Below are 2710 nucleotides of genomic sequence, written 5' to 3'. Positions count from 1 at the left end.
CATGAGTGACTTTTTAAGAATAAGAAACCTATAAAACAGACATCAACACATTAAAATGATAATATTGAACATTTTAGCCAATATTAAAATGATAATATTGAACGGAAAATGATTCGTACACAACGATTTTTTGCAATACACAGTAATTTATGCATTATATAGTTATACAATATAACATTTTAACACACCAATTGTTGTGTATGGATAAAAATTGTTGTGTACGAATCACTTTCCATATTAAACTTTTGAGCCAATATGAATGATTTTTGTTGATCAAAATAAATGATGGTTAAAGTGGCTTTGAAGTGCTTTTCCCTTCTTATTATTAATGATTTGGTTGAAGGTTATTTATTTTTGGTATTAAATGCATCTTAGATTTCTAGCAAATAATCAAATATTATTACCACTCAATATTCCGAATCAAACATCATAATTTTTTTTCTTCTTTGAATGAGATTCAACGGTTATATTATAAATTAATGACATAGATCTTAACGTAAAAGTGTCCACCAACATTAAAACGACAAAAGCCAAAACCTTCAACGGCACTTGCAAGTCGCAAGCAATATGGTCCAAGTTCAAAGATTTGATCTTTTTCCAAATAAAAAAAGAGGTATGTATGTATCTATCACACATTCCAAAATCAATGGCACTCCTTTCATCTCTACATATTCACACACTTCACACAAATTGCGCACACAGCACACACATATCTCATCTCCCCTCTTCTTCCTTGGTACCTCGGTAACCCTCGTCCCCCTTTGATAAGATTCTTGAACCAGGTTTCATTCTTTCTAGATTCATTCATTCGTCATCAAATTCTATCCTTTTGTCGGTGTTATCTGACCTGGGGTTTTTCTGTTTTTCCTCGTTTTGTTCAAAGATTATATACAGATCGTTCTGGCTGTTTTTTTTTTTGGTATAATAGATTGCATTTCCATTTAAAAAGGGATTAGGGTTTATCAGATTTATACTGGGGTTTTCTTATCTTGGACATTTATAATCAAAATTTGATTTTATTGAGAAAGAGAGAAGGGTTTATTTGTAGATTCAATTCAAACCCATCTGGGTTTGTGATTCATTCAATTAGGGTTTGTTCAATGGGAGCTTTGCATGATTGTCATTACGATTTGGGGCTAGAGAATGGGATAAACCTCGGTGGGTGTGTTGAGCTTGATTTTGAGCAAGACCCACAGACTGTAGTCATTGAAGATGCTGTCAAAGTTTTGCTAGAGGGCTTGGGTGAAGACATCAATAGAGAAGGGATTAGGAAAACCCCTCTTCGTGTTGCCAAAGCTCTTCGCGAAGGGACCAGAGGTTCGCTCATTTTCATTACATCACCACTCTTATCTTCATTCCGTGTTTCATTTCAATCGTATTTTAGTTTGACAGTTTGATACAATTACATAGAAATTTGGCATTTGGTTTGAAAGCAGTGACTTCAAACTCTCAACCAATCTAGAAAATCTTTCTAATGATTTTGAATTTCTTCTCCAGGCTACAATCAGAAGGTGAAAGACGTAATCCAAGGTGCATTATTTCCTGAAGTAGGAGTCGAAAATGGAGTTGGTCAAGCTGGAGGAGCTGGTGGGCTTGTTCTTGTTAGAGATCTTGATCTGTTTTCATATTGTGAATCTTGTTTACTCCCATTCCAAGTCAAATGCCACGTAGGCTATATTCCATCTGGTCAACGTGTTGTGGGCCTTAGCAAACTCTCAAGGGTCGCCGACATCTTTGCAAAAAGACTCCAAGATCCACAACGTTTAGCAGATGAAATCTGTTTAGCTCTACAACATTGGATCAAACCAACTGGTGCTGCTGTCGTTCTTCACTGCTCACATATTCACTTTCCCAGTTTTGCCCCTGGGTGTCTCGACTCTGATCACTCAAAATGGGTCAAGGTTGTAGTCGGGTCTGGTTCAGGTTCTTTTGAAAAAGACGATTCTGCCATGTGGGTTGACTTTTTGGGTCTTCTAAGACATAAAGACATCAATCTTGAAACCATTCATTCAAGAACTAAAGCTTCTTGTTGGTGTCCTTCAAGATCTTTAAAAACTGGACCTTCAAAATCTGGAATGGTTGCTGCTGTGGGGTCCATCATACAATCCCTAGGTCAAGATCCATGTAGAAAAGAACTCATGGGTACTCCTAATCGATTTGTCAAGTGGCTCATGAGCTTTAAAGATTCAAACTTGGAGATGGAACTCAGTGAGTTTAATGGTATCCCTTTGAGAACAATCGGGCGTGTGAATTATAAAGAACATATCAAGTCTGAATTGAATTTATCATTATGGTCACTTTGTGAACACCATTTACTACCTTTTTATGGTTTAGTTCATATAGGTTACATGTCTGATGAAGAAGTGAATCCGAAAGGGAAATCTCTTCTACAATCAATAGTTCATTTTTATGGTTTCAAACTTCAAGTACAGGAAAGGCTTACAAGACAGATTGCAGAGACAGTTGCTCCATTGTTGGGTGGAGATTTAATGGTGGTTGTGGAAGCAAATCACACTTGTATGATTTCTAGAGGGATTGAAAAATTCGGTAGCAATACAGCCACCATTGCTGTTCTTGGTAGGTTCTCAAATGATCCAGCAGCAAGAAGTAAGTTTTTGCAGAGCATTCCTAGCTATTCTTTGTAACCGATAAGGTAAATTTACTCTAGATTGCTGCAATTTTTGTTGTTAAACTTCACACTTCTATATAA

General features: G+C 36.4%; 1 protein-coding gene across 1 annotated transcript in view; it reads left to right on the top strand.

Annotated features, from left to right (window-relative positions):
• Positions 1-576: 576 nt before the first annotated feature.
• Positions 577-2710, top strand: part of LOC111885591 (GTP cyclohydrolase 1) — a 2216-nt gene continuing 82 nt past the window's right edge. The window contains exons 1-2 of the mRNA XM_023881837.3: positions 577-1317; positions 1498-2710. The exon at positions 1498-2710 is cut by the window's right edge and continues 82 nt beyond it. Of these exons, the coding sequence (XP_023737605.1) occupies positions 1101-1317; positions 1498-2645 (1365 nt within the window). The 5' untranslated portion in view covers positions 577-1100 and the 3' untranslated portion in view covers positions 2646-2710. The remainder of the gene's footprint in view (positions 1318-1497) is intronic.

This window comes from Lactuca sativa, chromosome 9 (assembly GCF_002870075.4).
Source record: "Lactuca sativa cultivar Salinas chromosome 9, Lsat_Salinas_v11, whole genome shotgun sequence".
Taxonomy (NCBI): Eukaryota; Viridiplantae; Streptophyta; class Magnoliopsida; order Asterales; family Asteraceae; genus Lactuca; species Lactuca sativa.
Note: the sequence above shows the minus strand (reverse complement) of the source record. Positions and strands in the feature narration are given on the sequence as shown.